The 18,246-nt window shown below is 36.9% G+C and overlaps 1 protein-coding gene across 3 annotated transcripts in view; it reads right to left on the reverse strand.

The window, feature by feature from the left end:
- Positions 1-18,246, reverse strand: part of BTBD8 (BTB domain containing 8) — a 33,961-nt gene that overhangs the window by 1,470 nt on the left and 14,245 nt on the right. For 2 of the 3 annotated variants that reach the window (XM_061379213.1, XM_061379214.1), the window contains 12 exons: positions 17,442-17,522; positions 16,370-16,466; positions 15,654-15,742; positions 15,335-15,437; positions 11,559-11,741; positions 10,650-10,787; positions 9,480-9,609; positions 7,003-7,064; positions 5,326-5,962; positions 4,905-4,992; positions 4,217-4,356; positions 762-3,086 (listed from right to left, as the gene is read on the reverse strand). In XM_061379213.1, coding sequence (XP_061235197.1) covers positions 762-3,086; positions 4,217-4,356; positions 4,905-4,992; positions 5,326-5,962; positions 7,003-7,064; positions 9,480-9,609; positions 10,650-10,787; positions 11,559-11,741; positions 15,335-15,437; positions 15,654-15,742; positions 16,370-16,466; positions 17,442-17,522 — 4,073 coding nt within the window. Of the gene's footprint in view, positions 1-761; positions 3,087-4,216; positions 4,357-4,904; positions 4,993-5,325; positions 5,963-7,002; positions 7,065-9,479; positions 9,610-10,649; positions 10,788-11,558; positions 11,742-15,334; positions 15,438-15,653; positions 15,743-16,369; positions 16,467-17,239; positions 17,259-17,441; positions 17,523-18,246 lie in introns of those variants that run through there. The other variant, XM_061379215.1, reaches the window with a different exon arrangement.

An 18,246-nucleotide genomic window follows, 5' to 3' on the forward strand; every position in this document is an offset into this window, starting at 1 on the left:
AATACACAATAGTTGTAATCAACACTATTGTATATTTGTGGTGGGATAAACAGACTGAATTACTGGTATAAAGAAGACAAAGCACAAAACTAGACAAGTATTCATCTAGCTACATGAGACAAGTTAGAACATTTCTGTATATAAGCATTAGTTCTAAGTATAATCTCTCTTTTAGGAAATACGCTTTTACTAGTAAAATTGAGAATTTTTGACATCTCATAAGCTCTAAATGTTCAAACCTGCTCCCACTGATGTATATGGCAAATAATTATATTCAGTGGGAGAAGGACCCAAATTTGTGTTTAATATATAAATAAATAAATTACAATAATAATAATGCATATAGCTGTTCAGGTAAACAGTTCAGTGCCCTTTAGTTAAGGTTATTACTGTAGTTATTGCACATCCCATTCAGACATACTATACGTCGTCAAGCAGACAAAACAAATACTGATATTCCATCAAAAGCTGATGCTGTCAATGTTAGATTGGATCAAAAATAACTGATGTACAGACAACTGCATCCAATCTTTTAGCATTACATAAAACTCTCTTTTCTTGTAATGAAGTTTCTCATTGACCAGCAGGGTATTGACGGATATTTCAGACAGACAAGCATTCATTACCCAAGTGAAATACTTAAAAATAGTATAGTTTCAGCCAAAATTACTTCAGTTCAGGATTCAATCCTAGACAAATTGCCAAAGCTCTCCCTATTAATCTGCTTTGAATTACCGAATGTTTCTATTTCTATACATTACCTGGAAGTAAATCAGTATTAGCGCATTCAGTAGTTGCTGGTTGACTGTCTCTCACTTGGCCTTCTTGAGTCAGTAGTTGATTCTTACTGGCTTCTATGGGTTTTGCAGAGCTGCTCTTCTGCACATCAGAATTAGCTTCTCTCTGATGAAGATCCAAATGACAAGGTCTTTCTTGAGATTTTGCGTCACTGTCTAAGTACTTACTGCACTGGTTAAATTCACTTGCCACCTCATTCTTCATGTTTGCTTTCTGTTTTTCTCCTGGACACGGACTAGCTGCTGAGCATACTTTCTCTGGGCAGTTTTGTTCAGTCATTGAAACACCTTGATCCCCCTTCCCTAGGATTTCAGTGCCATGGGGATGTAGGAGAGGACTTTCACTTTTATCTGATTTATTGTCTCTCTCTTTATGCTGTTTGGAATCCAGGAGTCTATCTTCAATTTCCAGTGAGTATCCTGAATAGAAAGTATTTCCATGGTGCTCTTGAGAAACACTGTCAAATACTTCTGAAGGAGTAAGAGAATCTATTGAATGCTGACGTGAAGTATGAGAGTCTACTCTATCATCAGTTCCCAATTCTTCACATTCATCTACGGAAAGTAAAACAGATCGTTTGAAGTTTTTAGTTTTAGGGAACTCCTGACTTGCAGCATCATTTTCTGTTGCATCTTCAAAAGCTAAATTATCAATTCCTTGGAACTGCTGAGTAGGAACATTTGGTGGAGGAAGTTTTTCTGCAACATTCTCTGCTTCAGATCTGTCATCTTCTGTTTCATCAGCAGAAGAAGAAACCTGGTCTGCTTCTTGAGTAAACTGTGTGTTACTGAAAGTAGAACTTTTGCTTTCTCTAGTATTGGTCCTTGCACTTTCTTGATGGGACCAAATTTCAGGTCTTTTTCTTGGTATTTCATCATCACTTGTTGAATTAACACGGAATAGATCAGAACTCTCTTTCTTCATTTTCACTTCTATTCTTAGGCTGCTGTCATAAATTTTTAATTCCTCGGGTGTACTTGTGTCACTGCTGCTTCTTCCGAGAAAATCATGGCATAATGTAGTGCTGCATTTAGAAATGCCTCTTTCATTGGATCCTTCATCATCCTGAGAGCCCCCTGCATCATAATCTTCTGATCTTGGCTTTATATCATCAGAGGATGTGGTTGCACTGCCAGTATCTGATTCAGGACTCTCTTTTGGATCTAGTGCACCAGTACTGCAGTGGTCCACAAAGGGAATTTCTGCATTTTCATGGTTTTCTGGCATTTCTGTAGGATCTATAGGCTCTGTGTAACTAGGTGAATATTTTTCTGTTATTTGTTCTGTGGAACATTCTGAAACATCATCTAAATCTGCTGAAACTGATCTGTATTCAGTCAAGGCTGATGTGTCACACAGCTCATCGGCTGTAAGAAGTTCCTCCATATGAATCTGAGGAGATGATGTCTCATCCTCTTCATTGGGTATGGTTCTGGAAGAGCTTTGTAAAGCATTTTCACCATAGTTAACACCTGTTTCAGAGTTTAATGGATCACTTTGTTCAGTACAGACTTCTGTTGCTTTTGAATATTTCACCAGTTCTGAAGCAGTGGCCTTTTGGTTTATTTCATTGGAAAAATCTGAGTATCCATCACTGGAAGACTGTGCGTGACAGGGAACTTCAATTGTCTTATCTTTCTGTGTATATTCCATCTGTTTAATTCCAGTCTGATCTCCAGAGATTTGACTTGCTTCCTTTCCATTTTGCAGTGAAACATGCAGTTGAGACATAGGTTCTTCTGTAATTAGAGATGATTTGGACTGTATTTTATTTTCCACATTTTCAGAAGGATCTGACAATTTTTGTTTAATGGACTGACAGGGTGCCAGCAGTTTATCTTCACTGCTACTCTGCATCCCAGGTTTCAAAGCTTCACTTTGCTTTGCAGAACAGCATTCATTATTGTCATCAGGCACATTTTTTTCAAGTTTCTGTCCTGAACTTCTGTGCTCAGGGGTGTGAATGTTCTTCTGGACAACAGGAGACTCACTCCTGGGATGTTTTTGGGCAGAGGACTGAGATTTTAATACAGACTGCCCAGTTGTTTTCATTTTTGGATCTTTACTATTTGTGATCTCAGCATGTTTTGATGGAACAGCAGTTTTAGGGGTTATTTTTGCAGTGGCTTTTGCTACAGGTGTTTGTGACTGCTTAACACTCTTCTTCTTGGCTGAAGGATGTTTTTCTGGGTGTGTTGTCTGAGCCACATGTTGCAATACAGATTTTTCTTCATTATGTTTTGGGGACATTCCTGATTTCAGTGAATTGGGTGATTCCCCCTGAGGTCCTAACAAACAGTGAAGAAAAAAAAAAAAGACACGATAAAGATTGTATATGCCAGTAAAAGTATATTCACCAAATTTATGTTGGTGTTTGTTTAAGCTGAGAAGCAAGATACGCATCTTTGTATGTAACTAAAGGATTTAAGACTTGTTAAAGAATTAAGAATTGAGATCTTAAATAGTAGACAAAAATATCATCTTCCATTTACATGCCATATTTAAAACTAAAGCACTTCATAGGCAATACATAAATGGATTACATCAGCCTCTAACTGAAGTAGTCATCACTGGAGCAGAAAGCAACAGCTAACAGTGCACAGAAGCACTGCACAGCAGCTTAGCACAGGAAGTGGGAAGTACTGTGTTCAATTTATATTGTACAGGAAATGAAAGCAGGCGGAAAATAATTATATTAGTTATAATGTGATTAGAATACCAGAATTGATGTCACTGCTCTGTCAGCAAATACTGCAAAATCTTTAATACCACAAATTGACGGGAGCTGTGTTTTCCATATCATAATGCATTTAAGGAAATATAACTTGAATATTCTTCCCTCCCCAGTAAGTGCCCAGTCCAAATGGCATTAAAGAGTTCCATCCTTTAATGCTTTATATCTTTGTCAAACAGGCTTTCCTCTCTGTGGTCTTCATTGTTTTTGCCCACACTTGATATAAATAGCTGTAGAAATCAAGTATTTGTGGGGTAGGTCAGTATTGGTAGTGCTTTTCCTAGAGGAGATGATCGAGAAAGGAAGGAATAAGCTAACCAGTTCATAAAGGGGTTGGCAGGCCACAACTTTGATGCGTACTAGAAATGCTTGACCTATAGAATTGCTGTTGAACTCGGGCATGGTTCCAAGTGCTGAAGTGCAGGTGATCAGCAAATAAAAGACTGCAAAGCAGATTAAACAAGCAGAGGAAAACACCAGTTGGCAGTGAAGACCATCTTAAATATTTTGAAGTTGACACACATTCATTTGCATTTTATAATTCAGGATTCGCCAAAAGTCCAACATGGAAAATACTCAGAATTGTTCAGAAGATTTTGCCAAATGCGTGTGCTGAGGGAAAGACAGAGAGACAAAGTGTTGCATGATAATGGCGGACCATTTCATTGTTGTATGAAACTTTACCTTGGTTCTTGGGAGAATTGGTAGGCGTGTTTTGAGCCTTTTGCTGTGCTGCAGAATTGCTACTCACATTCACTTTTTTCTTGAGAACACCTTGCACATTTTGTTCATTACAACCCTTTCCAGTTGATTTTTTGGTCAGACTGCAAAAAAAAATAATCCATTATTTCCAAGCTTTTCTAGCAATGTTTAAATTGTACTTAATATATACGTGTGCATATTAAAACACATAACAGACATTGAAAACGCAACCTAAAGGCATACTTCTTGAAAACAAAACCTGTATGGATGGGTGTACTTTCATATATATAAATACACAATTGACCCATTTCAGAGTGCTTTAGCTGTCTTCCTGTCCAGTTTAATCTAAACTATCCCAGAAATAGTAAGTTTACAACACCTTGTATGGGCATTTACTGTTCCAGTATGTAGAATTCTGAATGACCTATAACAATTTTAACATGATTAGTATGAAACAATCCCAACACAAAAGCCAAGCCAATTTTACCTTTACAGCAACTTTTCCAGTAGCTAACTCAAATGGTTTTGAAAATAACATATGATATATCACCATTCTCAGATAAAAAAAGAACATGTTCACTTAACACTAAGTTTAATAGTCCACCTGAAACTTCTTTGCACAAACATATACACACACATATGTAAAGCAGTGCATTGATTTGTAACATACCTGCTTGTGGTGACATTAGCGTCAAGCTCAGTCTTTTTGGTTTTGTTGGTGGCTCCATTTGGTGTTTTCACAGATGACTTTGTTTTCACTATTGTAAAGTAAATTTGTAGTTAATTATAGGGGGAGATGTATTGCATGTAAGTCTCAAAAAAATCCAATATATTATGATCAGCTATTGAGAACAGCACGGATGCTAAACTTGCAGAACTTCTATCATTTTATATGGCTATCAGTTCATCATAGAGTCAGTTAATAGAGGAGAAATTTAATATTTTTAAGTTAATATTAATTTAGATGAAAAGGGTGACACCAATCTATAGTAGGTTTTTTTAAAGCTTCCCAGGCTGATTTTCAGTTTATGACCAGTCTGGGACAAGTCAGAAGTGGACTTCAGAAACACAAAATGTAAATAAAAAATTACCTGTCTGTTTTTTTCCTTCCTCTACCAATTTCTCCTCTTTGGGTTCCTCAGTCTGTTCACTCACAGTCTGGTTATCTGTGTTTGAGTTTGGGGACTTGCTGCAAGTTCCTGCCACAGTCACTGAGGAGGGAGATTCCTTCCCTGTGGGTTTTTTCAATGGCTTTGTTTTAATCTGCACGCTTGAAGTTACTGACAGCACTTTAGGTCTGGCACCTGCAGTTTTTCCTTCATGGTTCTTTAGTCCTTTGCCACTTCCTGAATTTTTTTGGCTACATGCAGATGATGTCTTTTCTACCTCTTGCTTGGTAAGCATGCTTTCAGCCTTTACATTTCCATTATTTTCTGGTTTTGTCTTTATGACAGCTCTAGCCTTTGGTGAAGCAGCTTTTTCCCCAGGTTTTGAATCCTTAGTAATCTTGGAAACTAGTTTTTTGCCATCTTTCCCTTTTACATCCTCATGCTTTGAAGCCTTATTAACAGTGTTTCTATTGGTGCTAGATGTATGTCCAGATGCTCCTAATCCATCAGATTTCATTTTATCCTGATTAGTGGAAGAATCTCCCCAGCAATCTTTCTTGCTGTGTTCTGTCCAGGAAGTATTCCTTATACCAAGAGATTCAGTAATAGATTTGTTTAGCTAGAAAAAACAGAGTCAGGAAAACAAAACAGAAGACATTTATAACAAACTACCTTTCATTGCTGAAACACAGCGACTTTTTAAGTAGTACATAAATCTAAAGCAGTAAGAGTCAGCATAAAATAACTTCAAAAATACTTTTGCAGCTCAGATTGCTGGCTTGCAAAGATATAAAAATACCAGAACTAACTAGAGTGAATGGTAAATCACGTGTGAAATACTGCTGTATATAGATGATACAGAAATACCTAAGTAGACTTTTGCTTTTACTTTGGACAAATTAGTCTGTAATGTTTTTATTAGTAGTATCTGCTGAAGTAGGAAAACTTTGTTGAGTTAGATGTGCATATTTTCAAAGAGGAGGAAACACTATGAATTCTTACAAACATAAAACCAAAAATACATACATCTGATTTACAATACGTCATGTTTTTACCCATTACCAACAGTGTATCCAACCAGATAAGTGACAGTATTAATTCTCTTGGGTAAAGAAATATACTGAAACATGGAGAATTAAGTGCATGAAATGGAATCTTTATGATACTAAAGCCATTGCAATGTATCCAGACTGTCAAATCATATGAAACCCATACTGGTTTTCTACTAAATCGTACTGTAGTTTTGAGTGTGAGTCTCGGTAGATGAGTTTGTTGAGAGCAGTAGAAAGTATTTTTTCAGGGCAGGGAGTGAATCAGGCTCAGTGACTTGTGATAGTAGCAGAGATTCATTAGCTCAGTAGCTCTGGGAAACAGATCGGTTTCATTGCGTAGCAACAGGGGAATGTGAGGTTCTGAACACAAATTCCTGCCTTTTATTTGAGCTTATCTGCTTGACAATGTAGCAGAGTATAAGCTGAGTCCTAAAATGTTTTCAGTACTGGACATAACTGATTCTGCAGAAGTAACAGCTCACCAAAAAACACAAATTTTTCAAAAGCAAGTTTCATTAAATATTAATACGTAATTTACAACACATGATGAAAATAGTTTTGTTTGCAAGTTTTTTGTTTGCAAGTATTTTTGGATATAAATGTTTACCTGAGAACTAGTGAATACAGGTTTTTTGCCCAGTCTTCGGTCATCACCCTTGTCAAATGCAGCTGTAAAAGGAACAAGCAGTTTCTTTACTATTCAACAGGAAAGCGACAGAAAACAATCCAGGCTACTCAACTAACATCATCTGAAGTCAGAAAGCAGTTCGTTCTGTAACTATTCTAGGAAGGCTAATTTTAGTGACATGGCAAATTTTATGTGGAAATATGTGGGTTTATGTTCAGAATAGAAAAATGTGGTATCTGTAATGAAGTCATGTGGCCATAAGGAAGTTGTTTAACTGTTCAGTTTCCCCACTTACAGAACAAGACACTTTTGTTTATCCAAGCTTAGCTCACTTGAAGCAGTGTACTGAGCGCTTTGGAAGTATACATCATTTAGAAAAGAGGAGATTTTTAAATGTAGAGTACTCATGACTTTAAGGTGACATACTGTACTTTATAGAATATTTCTTTATAAAGAAGAGATTTATTACATTCAGTTATATTAGTTTTCAGAAGTGGTATAGCTAAAATATCTACATATACACAGCAAAGATCACAGTGCCTCTTTAGATAGCATGCAGTGTCATGTCATGAGAGTTATCCCTGTGATTGTCATGGGGAATTTTCAGGCAGTGAATGCCTGTCTTTTGACTGCTCTGGGAGGGAAGCATTTTTCAATAAAGCATTTAAATCAATCACGCTTGTAGAATACAAAAGGGATATTTATAGACACTGTATGGAGCTAGCAGCAGTAAGGTTTCATTTTTGTTTGCATTAATATTTCAGCTGAAAAAAGCATTTAAAAATGTAAACGTTCAGTGCCTCATGTTTGTACATGGTTACATTTTATGTATAACAAAAAGCTGCTGAATTCTTATTGAAGATATTAAAACCAATTTTTCTACAGGGCTGTAAAAAAAAAAATCACACAAAAGGTATTGTTAAAATGGCACCCCAGGGATCTAATCCTTCTTCTAGCAATGACTCTGCATATTAATATGTATCAATATATTAAGTCAAAATCCATATAAACTTTATGCCTAAGAAAATGCATGAAACAAAAAATATCAACTGTCTTCTTTTAGCATTTTTCTTTCCCTATTACAGCCCTCTAATTTTACATAGGTTAAATCTCCAGAAGATAAACCACCACCAGAAATCTTTTAAGATGAAAGTTGATTTAAGTTATCTTACACATGCTTAATCTGAAGATTAAACTGTGTCTATTAGTATGGTGTGATCTTTTTGCCTGTTATTAAACCCAGATAGTTTATGCAAACATTTCAGCCTGTTTACACATAAAATGTATGGTAGCTCTGAGTTATAATGCAATCTAAAAGAAAACAAAACAATTTCTGGCAAGATGGAGTTTGGACAACTAAGGCACACCTTTTTTTTTGTATTGAAAGCACTAGTGCAAAGCAGCCTAAACATTATCTACAGTAAGGACAAAATCATCCTAAAAATAAACCACCCCAAAGGCAGCTCCTCAGCTTCTGGAGGGTTTTATAATCTAGAAAGAAATCGTAAACCTGTTTCATACAGCAGCAATGAATGTTATTTGACTACATGCCTTAATCATTCTTAGAGAGACACTCACTGCATCTTTCCCTCAGTATATAATTTCAGAATACGTTTTTTATCTACCTATAGGTGTAAACAATTTCATAACTATCAAATCATAAGCTATTAATATCCTTTTAACAAAAAGGACACCAAAATGTTTCTTTCTCCCTCGAATCAAAAGTGATTTCTAACACTGTGCTGTCAAACCTAATACTCAGCCATAACCTGAACTCCCATCGTCAGTTCCACATCCCCAGCATACTTGTGTACTTCAAAACAAAGAAACCTTCAGAACAAAACCTCCTTTTTGTTGGAAATGCTGCCTGTTAAAATCTTGAGAGAACACTATGCAGCTCCTTAGGGGCTCTCTGCAGTAGCATACACAATATCACAATACCAATCAACTGTGAAGTCAAGCTGTCTGCATTTACTGACGGTGCAGGAGAGAAGCATTATGCAAGAGACAGCAATGTTTATACCTTATGCAGAAATCAAGAAAGGATAGAAACAGTATTTACAGAATCAGTAATCTGCTTTGTGCAAATTTCATTCCTCCCCAGTGCTTATCTCCTTGAAAATGAGTCAGATAAGGTTTTTAATCCTATTGCAGTATTTTCAATAGTTCAGAGCAGCTGTAAATAGGAACAGAATCAATCTACACGGGTTTGGTTCCTATTATGTACACTCCTAAAAAGAAAAGCAGGGGAGACTTTTCACAGAAGATGACTTACTGGTTTCCATGTCTGAAACTAGCTAACCATGCTATCGTACGTCTGTTCTAAAATGTGCCTTCAAAAACATACAGCATCACAATTTTTGCTTTAATTTCTGTCTGGCATTAGAACACCACCTACATTTTATCTACTAAACAAATAGCTAAAAAATTATAATGCCATTTGAAGCCAGCCATACCTGCTTGTATTTTCTGTTGGTGGTCTGGCCTCATCAGCTTCCAGCTTTCTGTGTGACGAACAGCATAAAAAGACTGAACCAGGAAGACCCAGAGCTTATCACGCAGCGCCTGGATCTTGCACGTAAAACCCTGTGTTCAAGTAACAAATCAGCAGCTGGCGAGGGGCAGATTGTCATAGCAACCAGTCATTATTCCTTTCAGAATCTACTTACTCCCTAAGCTAGATCAATGATGTCATCACTTATATTTTATAATGGTTTGGGAGATAGAGATGCTGGTTTTGAAGGATCAGTGCTCACCACAGTGATTTTTACAATACTTGAAAACCAAGGCATATTACAGCACTACAGAACACCACATTGCTCTTTTTTTCCCCTTCCCCTTTTTCCCATTTCTTTTCATTCTAAATGAGCCCCATAATAGCTCTTTACTGTCAGCTGTGTCACAACAAGGTCACATCCTCTAGGGATAAATAATGTATCTGATTAAATTTTCATTGCTTTTACCACGATGATCTACAATAGCACCAGATTGTAGTAATTCATTTTGCATTTATTTTTCATTCTCTATCATACTATTTATGAATTGTCCTCAGCATTACAGACAACCACAGCTTAAATAGCATTATTTAGATTGTGTGGATGTACATGGTATGTTACACACATGGAGACTGACACCTCCCCCAGTCCAAAAAACACACTAGATTAAGAGGCAGCCCTTGCTTCAGAGGGCAGTCTTATTAAACAAAAGCAAATGTAGCTGTGATTTTTACACTAGGGGGGCAAAGAAACGTAAGAGAAGAGACTAAATTCTCTTCCCCTCTAATTTAACGAAACATCTTGATAAGTTCTCATCACAAATCTAAAGCGACAGCAAAAATCAGCAGAGCAGTGGTGCCAGTGGGACTTAAATTCTCAGTAATACACAGTAATGTTTTTATTGCCAAAGATAGGGTTTCTCTAAAGGAAAAGTGTTAATTTCCACTACACAAATGCCAACATTTGCTGTGCTTCCATTAAGACCTTGGATTTATGCAGATGCTTTTCTGTGTGACCCCAATTGCAGGGCTGAGCCATCCCAGCTCAAAGCACATCATCTGATGTGAACCATTACATGAAACAATACCAGACTAGTTTCTCAGTACAAACACAGCACACTGAAAAACCTACCATCTCCTTCACATTTGTGGAGTCCAACAACGTATCCACAGCTACAAGGAGAAAGCAGCTGTTTTCATTATTAATACTTTTTTCAGTTGCATTAAAAATCAGTTCTAGAAGGTCAGGTTTGCTGCTCATTGCCTGTGCCTGGGGAAACAACAAAAGGCAGCCGTTTAAAACAAAAGAGTGTACTTCCTATGCAAAAGCATGACTGAGCTCTGCTCTCACACTGTGCAGGAGGTATTCCAAAGCAGAGCATCTTCCTTTGTATCTGTCCCATAACCCCACCCCTCTCCAGGCCTCTAGCAAATCATCCTGAGGCCTCTTTTTAACCTGAACTTTAGGGACAAGCACACTGTAATGAATTTACAGCCAAGTGCAACTTTAGATTCAAAACAAAAACGTTTTAACATCTCCATGTTTATTTAATTCTCTACATACTGAGTAAATCTTTAATGGGAGAAATGAACCAGCTACATGACTGGGTATGTTCTCACCGGGACCTGCAGCATTGCCACATTCCAGTACAAGTTTGAGTAGATTGGCAATACAACCATCCCTGTAAGTACATACTGTTGTTCTAAGGGTCCAAAAGCTTTTTTTGAAGCTTATGTATGTACTTATCTCTCTAACACAGGAAGTGTCCCATAAATTAAGTGGAACTCAATTGAGGCACATACCCTGAGTGCAGTATCAACCCTGCATATCAAAGTATTAGTGTGCTTTAAAACAACACTGAAAAAACCCCATCCCATAGAAAATCCCATAGCAATGCCTAGTTTTTATCTTAAATTTCCATAGAATTGTACTTTAAAGCTAGAGTTGAACCTATTTTCCTTATTCATCAACCTGAAATGTACGAAGTGTGATACAGTTCCATTCATTTGGAAGCATATTATAGCTTAAGGGCACTTTTACCTGAAGCAGAATAGAGAAGCCTTCGCTTTGTACTACGTGTAGGAAGTTTGCCACAATAAATGTTACACATTCCTCCTGTAGCCTGGATGCCAAGGCTACAGCTGGCTCTGTCCACTTCACTTGGGGAAGGCTATTGATCAGGCGGTCACTCTCCATCAAAAGGAAAACAGCATTCTTGTGGCTCTTCAAATAAAACAGAAATTAGCCTGTTGCCAGGTAATCGCCTAAAGAACTGCTGCTCATAAAATAGCCTCTGTTTAGTTACTGAACACACAGGATGCAATCCTGTATTAATTTTCCTTCTTGAAATAAATCTGAAGTTTGATAATTCTGACCATTTTATACCTACCTTTGAAACTAAAGCAGAAAAAGAAAAACCTACTGCTGCTGCTTTGCCCACTGAAGTTTTAGGCAGTGAAGCTCTCTGTAGCTTTTACTGTACTTTTTTAATCTGTGTATCATTACGTACTGCAGTCATGAGCAAAATAAAGCAAATACTAACTGCAGAAACTGAATTGCAAAAATCCTTTTAGATCACTGAAAAATGTAATAACTTCTTTAATGAAACAGGTAAGTGAAAGTGTGGATAGCCTAGCACTTGGGATACATAAATACCCAACCATTTTCATAGTTACAAATCCTTTTGCTTTATTTCAAGGAGTCAGGCATCAAATATTTGTCTTCCCACTGAACTTACTCTCTGTTGGCTAACATTTCACTAAGAAATGTAACTGTTACATTTACATTCACATTTAAAACAAGCAAACACATTTGCTAGTATTTATTTCCCTGGTCTGTGCCTTTGGTTCTTTCATGTACTGCATCAGCACAACACCTGAAGGCAGCTTCTGCTGGCTAACACATCACCTGAAGATAACTCAAAATGTTTTGTTATCCATGGCAGAATTAGAGCCATTAGAATGGCTGTACTCAACGTGACCTAGCAGGTCACTGGTAAATGATGCAGTAAGATCAGCAACCCTGGAGAAAGCAACAGTTCAGATAAACATTTGACACAAAGACACGTACTGTAAATTCAGATTCTAATCCTGGTTGTCCCATGCAAAGTAGAAAACAGGGAGGATTTTCTTTATGTACATTATCATTAAAACATAAAATCTGGCCAACCACTGTTCAACTATATTTTACTATTTTACTCATTTGTGGGCAAACCCAGGTGGATTAAGTATATGCTTATGGTTTAATCTTGCTCCCACAGGACTCAATTACAAGCTTTTTGAATGGTCCAAAATTCAGCCCCTGCTCACAAGGCAATAAGCATTTACTCCCATTAGGCACTTCCAGGGAAATATAAAATGCCTTCATTGACTTCTAATTAAATCAGCATGTTGTAGGAGTGACTCTAACTGAATTTTAATTCTCTTGTTGTATTTTTCCCAACCATTCTAAAGCAGAGTCCACATTACTTAGCTAAAAAACATAAAAGGTATTTTTTTTACATGTAGAGACACCAGGGGTAAGAACCTGAACAGTGTTTTAAACTGCACTCCCATTTTAATGTTTCTGTGTTCATCATTGGGGTTTCCCAGAGACTTTTTGATCAGCAGTCTCCTTTCCTTTGCACCTTTTCTTTCTCCAGAGGGCTGCCCCACATTAACAGGGTTTTACTTTTCTGAGACTGGTAAATGAAGGAATCAGTAGAGTCATACTGTTTAACTGGGTGTAACTGTTAAAAAGTTTTACAGCAGAGAACTGCAGCAGCAAAGGGGATCATAAACATACAGTAGTCCCTGCAAAATTCATGTCAGACCTTTTCTTCTTTCTCCCTCAAGCGTCCTTAAGCATTTTTGCAGACAATGTATAACTTCACTGGGAATTCCACAAGTTTTTGGACTGACTGTCTTAAGAGCCAGGTTAAATGATCACTCACCACAACTGTTCCGTAGGCAGAAGAGGCTTATGCTTTATTTCTTAATTTTGCAATTCTAAAGGCTTTCTAGGCTTCAGTCCATAAAATACCAACGAATCTTCCAAAGACACACCAACACAGATTTTTAAATAACTAAACTAGGAACCAAAACACACTTGAGTCCAGACTGCAAAAATCTTCCAGGGAAGCTGAGCAGCACTAAGTACCATGACAGTTCTGCAATTAGTGGTAGCTTTAAGATAGCTCATATATTTTGACACAAACTAAAACCACAGCATCTTGTGGCATAATGTGGCTTAGGTTTACCTTTAAGCTGCCCTGATAATGTTGCACAAGGGTGCTTTGGGGGGGAGCTTAGAACTGTATCTACCTATACTCTTGGCTACAGTACACACTTGAGCTAGTTTGGAGGTTGATACTGGTGTAACTATGTATAGCTGTAGATTAGAATGAATTGATCTATAATCCTGAAAACATTACTTAAAACTTCTTAAGCATTTATACAACATATGACATACAAAGCTATGTATATATTCTATGAATAACCGTGTACACTGATCTAATGTAATGGTAGAACACCTCATCTTAAAAACTATAGGTACTATTTTTATTCCGTTAGAAATTACACTCTCTGGCAGAAGGACCGTTTGGGTTTTCTAACTGGATACTCTCAAACTTCTCTTGGTACAGCCACTTAGCTTCATAATCTTGTTTCTCAGGCTTCCACCTCAATATGCAGTAGCAGCCACTACTCACAGCTGACCTGCAGGCCTCAGCACATGATGGGGTAAGTACTCCGTCAAAATAAAAACTTGGGGGCTGAGAAAAACCCATCACAAGAAGCCTTCACAGCCCTTTCAGTGAGGGGCACTTCTTAGCCAGACCCATTTAAGAGCACATCTGTTGAAGCTGGGGTATGTTTGGCAGTGTGGGTAGCCATAGTCGAGCTATTTAGCTTTGATAACAAGAGACGTGGGGACAAGGATTTTAGCACGGAATGAAGCATCACATGCTTCGATGGCTGGTGAGTGCTAGAACCAGACTCATCCTATGAATGCTACCTGAGTGAGTTAAACTTTGTGTACACCAGTCCACATTACAGCCACATATACGGTCATGCTTGGCAGCAGCTCTACAAATTCACCTTTAGATCTACATATTCTTCGTATCTCTGTTCCAGTACAATGCTTTTACAGGCTAATTACTGAACCAAATTCCTGTTATCAAGTCTAGATCAAATCAGTTACTTTTAAATCAGCTCTGAGCATTGTTTTAGACAGAAACACAATTGGAAAGTACTTTGGTCAGATCTAAATTGGAACAATGTACGTATGTGCCACAAAAAATGAATGCTGAGCTTTGAGGGGACCAGTTCCATGCTGTTATCAGAGAAGCAGAAGTTATGTATGCTATATGCTATACTGTTACTTTATTTTTGAAGTCAGCTTGCCTGTAAAGAAATGGTTTGTCACCACTGATAGCCAGCGATCACCTGAAGTCTGGGAAAAAAAAACCAATTTCTTCCAAAGCACAATACATTCAAACAGGGAAAGACCCTCACAAATGATGTATGCCACCAGCTAACACTGACAGAGCAATTTCCTGTTCCTTACTATCTGAACATGTAATGCTGTACTATGATGTCACAGCTGTGTTTCATAAACTTGTCTTATATTATTATGCTGGACTTGAATGTGATTATCATTAGACTCTGTACCATAAAGCATACCAATGACACCTGCACATCAAAATCTGGTTTTAAATTGTTATTTTAATGGGAAATTTACATAGCATAAGTGTACTACAGATTCAAACTTCTGTATTTCTTATCTTTAATAAATTACATTGCTGTATTTTTATACAAAGCACACTATATGCCACTTACCAAAGAGTTAATCAACATAACAAGGCAGTTGTTCTGAAGTTCAGTAGGTAAGCTGGCAAAGCTTCTCTCTGACAAACATTTTGCAAAATGCTTTCCTACCCACCTGTTGAAAAGAGAGCCTTTCTTAGTTAAGGAAGGAAAAATGTTCCGTCTTCATTTGTTAGCATAAGTGATACCTCTAAGTACTGTGAGGAAAAAGATGTTTAAAATGTGAATATTTTTATATGCCAGAATAAACCCGATCTCACAAAACAAAATACTTTGAACAGAAAGCAGATAAATGAAAAACATAAACCGTAATTTATTGTATTTTACTTACTTCATACAAGCAGCATAAAGGTTTTCCACTCCCAGCGAGTGAGCAATAGCCATACATTCTAGTACAGGTTGGTGTTTTCCAGGAACAGGCTAGAGTTGTCAGCAAATTATCAGCATTACTGTACATTCTGACTTACAGTAACTGTACAGAAGCACAAAATCTTCAGTTCAAACAGAAGTACTGTTAGCTACAATGGTATTTAAGTTTATTTGCCTTTATGCAGAACAGGGAATTATCTGCTTTCACATGTCAGTAAAGAAGCATGCAACCTAGTGAGCCAGTGCATGAAAATGCTCAAACCTAAGCAGCTGTTTGTTTTAAACTAGTTTTAATTGAACACAAATATTTTCTAAATATATGAAATCTGACTTGCAAGTATTTCCAAATTCCTATTAAGAACAATTGCACAGATAATGGAATGTATTAAATGATACTCCATGTAACTTAGTATATTGAATTAATCATGTGGAATAATTGCTTTTCATCACTTGTGGTTTTAAAGTTTCTACAAATAGGTGGATGATACCACAGGCCTTACTCCCATTATCAACCCCAGTGAATTTAGCAGATTTACACACAAGAATAGGGCCTGTTGACTCGAGCTAACACTTTGACCACACATTTGATAAGTATTTTGTCAACATGATGTGTAACTAATAGAATAGAAGTCCTTCCTGGGCTTTACAGTTCACAAGATAGCATGAGAACTGACATACCTTTTGGAAGAAATTGCAGTAGTCTCGTTTCAAAATGTAGATAGCTACTTCTTTCAGCCCATCGAGGCCATACATATCTGCAATGCTCAGCATGCGACTAAAGAGGAAGCAGTAGCAAGAGGAATCAAAACTCATTTTGACATAGGCATTTTGCTTGCAAGACAGTTTACATGCTGATTTCACCTTCTTGGCAGTCAGAATTTACCGCAGAAACAGACTGATAACAAAGTGCGAAACTTGCCAAAGGACAGTCTTCGAACAGAAGCAGGCATTGACCTAATCATAATCTCTCAGTCACCAGCTTTGGTGTACATAAAAGTAAGCCTCAGCCACTGGCTGAGAAACTGCTTCTCACTTTCTCTGTTTTATGGCAGCAAGTGAAAAGGGTATTTGTGCCAGCAGAGTTTTGGCATTTTGTAGGTTTTTTTCCAAAGATTACATAAGATGTTATTGACTGCATCACACCTGAGAATTATGTCCCTTCCAAATACTAAAAAGCAGTGAGCAAAGTACTATTTGATATAACAGTCAATACCATCATTTACTTTCTGTAGTAACTCACTACCTAAACATTGACATTTGGGCATATCATAAACAATTCCATATTTTTATTTTAGATAGATATACCAACATTTACCTTGGTTGCTACAGATAATCTTTGATGTACTTAAGACTACTTAGCCTATGCATCAGTTCAAATGAGTGTTTAAAAACAAGTTCCAAATATTAACTGCTAAATATTATGACACATAGTATATATTATTCTGGAAACTAAAAAGAAAGTACATGCCAACTGGGACCTATTTTGGTATAAAGCACTCTCCTGTTTTTCACTGTCCTCATGTAACATTCCAAAAATGGCTGGCACACCTTTTCCAGTAGCTGACCAATAATCAAGATTCCTTCAGCAGCTTTATTTTTGGAATTTCCTCAAGTATCTTTAGGTGTAATGATCGTATCTGACATCTTTGTCTTACACTACATGAAGAATTGCCCTTTTGACTTTGAACTGAGAAAATATAGAACAAGCAAAAACTGCAGTTAGAAAAAGAGAATAAAAGTTGACATATACCCAACATCAACTTTGTCTGGGAAGTCCAAAATACCTCCATATATAAAATGCAAGATGACACTCATTTCTACGTGGCTTATGCTGCAAAAGAGAGAAAAAAGGCAAATAAAGACATAGAGTTCAGAATAAAACACACCACATTTCTTAGCCAAAAGCGGTTGGTCAGAAGGTTGGTACATCATCCAGCTGTTCTGTGAATGGAAGTTAAACGATCTTATAAAATCAAAGGTATTTTCAACATTATTGCAATGTAAAAAGATCTAAATGGACTATATTTTGGGTGAATTTTGCTGCTCAGTAGTCTTGCTGAAACTCTAATACTTTGAAAACAAGGCATAAGCAGACTAATGCTGCTATCTAGAGTATTTACACTGACAGTATGAAGGAAGTGTTTTTTTCATCATCGCCAAACTCTTTACTAGTAATAAGTCGATTACTAAGCAACTCTTTGTTTAAAAATCAGCTTATAAATATTAATTATTGATTTTATGATATATTTAAGCTTTTCCTACAATTAAAATATATTTAATACTTTTATTACCATGTTAAGTAGGAATGTTGCACCTCAGAATGTTTAAAAAAAGTCTGTATGCCTAGATTCAGATTAGGAAATACGGAATTCCTACACAGAGCACTGTTTTCATCCTTGCATTAGGCACAGAATGTCTATTTAAGTGCTGGACACAACCTCCTGAACAATACTACTAACGTATGTACATCTTGATATGCAATCTTCATAACACTAAGTGCTGTATACATTAGTATAAATGGAATATAGTCATGCAGATTGAGCTAAGACCCTTTA

The sequence above is a fragment of the Neopsephotus bourkii genome, unplaced genomic scaffold (assembly GCF_033783945.1).
Source record: "Neopsephotus bourkii isolate Nb327-2 ecotype Australia unplaced genomic scaffold, CSIRO-AGI_Nbou_v1 NB_1768, whole genome shotgun sequence".
Lineage (NCBI taxonomy): Eukaryota > Metazoa > Chordata > Aves > Psittaciformes > Psittacidae > Neopsephotus > Neopsephotus bourkii.